This window comes from Metarhizium robertsii (genome assembly GCF_000187425.2).
Source record: "Metarhizium robertsii ARSEF 23 chromosome Unknown MAA_Scf_85, whole genome shotgun sequence".
Lineage (NCBI taxonomy): Eukaryota > Fungi > Ascomycota > Sordariomycetes > Hypocreales > Clavicipitaceae > Metarhizium > Metarhizium robertsii.
Window position 1 is genome coordinate 615 of NW_011942232.1, and position 1,138 is coordinate 1,752.

At 47.5% G+C, this 1,138-nt stretch overlaps 1 protein-coding gene across 1 annotated transcript; it reads left to right on the top strand.

The window, feature by feature from the left end:
• Positions 1-465: 465 nt before the first annotated feature.
• MAA_10575 (uncharacterized protein) lies at positions 466-789 on the top strand (the record flags this gene model as incomplete). Its single annotated transcript, XM_007828573.1, has 1 exon — positions 466-789. One exon carries the CDS (start codon positions 466-468, stop codon positions 787-789), a length of 324 nt encoding a protein of 107 aa, XP_007826764.1.
• Between the last annotated feature and the right edge of the window lie 349 nt (positions 790-1,138).

Sequence of the window (1,138 nt, forward strand, 5' to 3'; positions counted from 1 at the left end):
TGAGCGATTCAGGACTTGATTGCGCAGAGACCCTAATAATGCCCCGGCCGATCTCATGGTACGACTCCATATCACCGCCTACAAAAAAAGGACCTAGAGACTATGTACAGATGAATCCAAAAGAAGCCTCGGCTGTCTCTTCGCCAACATCCTAGAGTCATGAAACAACTGTAACACGGCGCATGAATTATATCTGAGCAGCTCGGTTGCTCGTGCGGCCTGTAATTTCCGCAGCTCAACTTAGAGAAGTAGTGTTGAGGCAGTGTCTAGCCTTATCATTTTACATTATACGAGCCTCAAAAAATCATGCCACGACGCATGACAATACTAACATTTCCTACGCCTATTGTCTAAGAATTTAAAAGACCGCAGACCTTTCCTCATGTCGCTGTTTACACAATAAGTCTATTCAGTCCGAAACTGAGTCTTTTTTTCTATTTGCTCCATTATCAACTCGAATTCACAATGCGTATATACACCGCCATCGCTATTGGGGCTGTTATGATGCGTACGGCGTCGGCTAAATGCAAAATCGGCAACGCAGAATGCGAATGGTTCGGCAAATCCACAGAGTGCGGCGGAACTGAGCACAAAATTGGAGATTGGGATGAGGAGGGCCGCCAGCTCACCTACTGGACAAGGAGACTGAGCATAGGGGCCCTCTTCGAGAAGTATCCAGGTCTGGGACAGGAGTGCTATAACGATTATGGCTTAGGATGTGTCGGCGGTTATAAGCGTCTATGGTGCAGAGAAGATATGGTAAGTCTTCAGCCCTTAAAGCTCGCCTAAAAAAGTCGCTTACCTGATATCTTGATTTAGTATCCAAATGGCTTTCAATGTAGCCAAGCTCGTTAGCGAGAGCGTGTATATTACTTTGGCCCTTGGCAAGGTCCCGTTTGCCTTGCGCAATGCAGTTTTAGATATCTTGCTGGGATGCAAGAGTCTCCGAGTGGTTGTGTAGTCAAGATTTGATCTGTTTTGGTGCCACACCTGCCTTGGCAAGGTTGTAAACGGTTGACACATCGGCACGAGATCAGTGCAGACGGCAAATTCTGCGACCTCCACTGCAGCCTATCGGTTGGGTCGTAACTGTCGCGATGTAAATCGCTTACGGGCTCAAGCCTAGTTGCCCCTAACA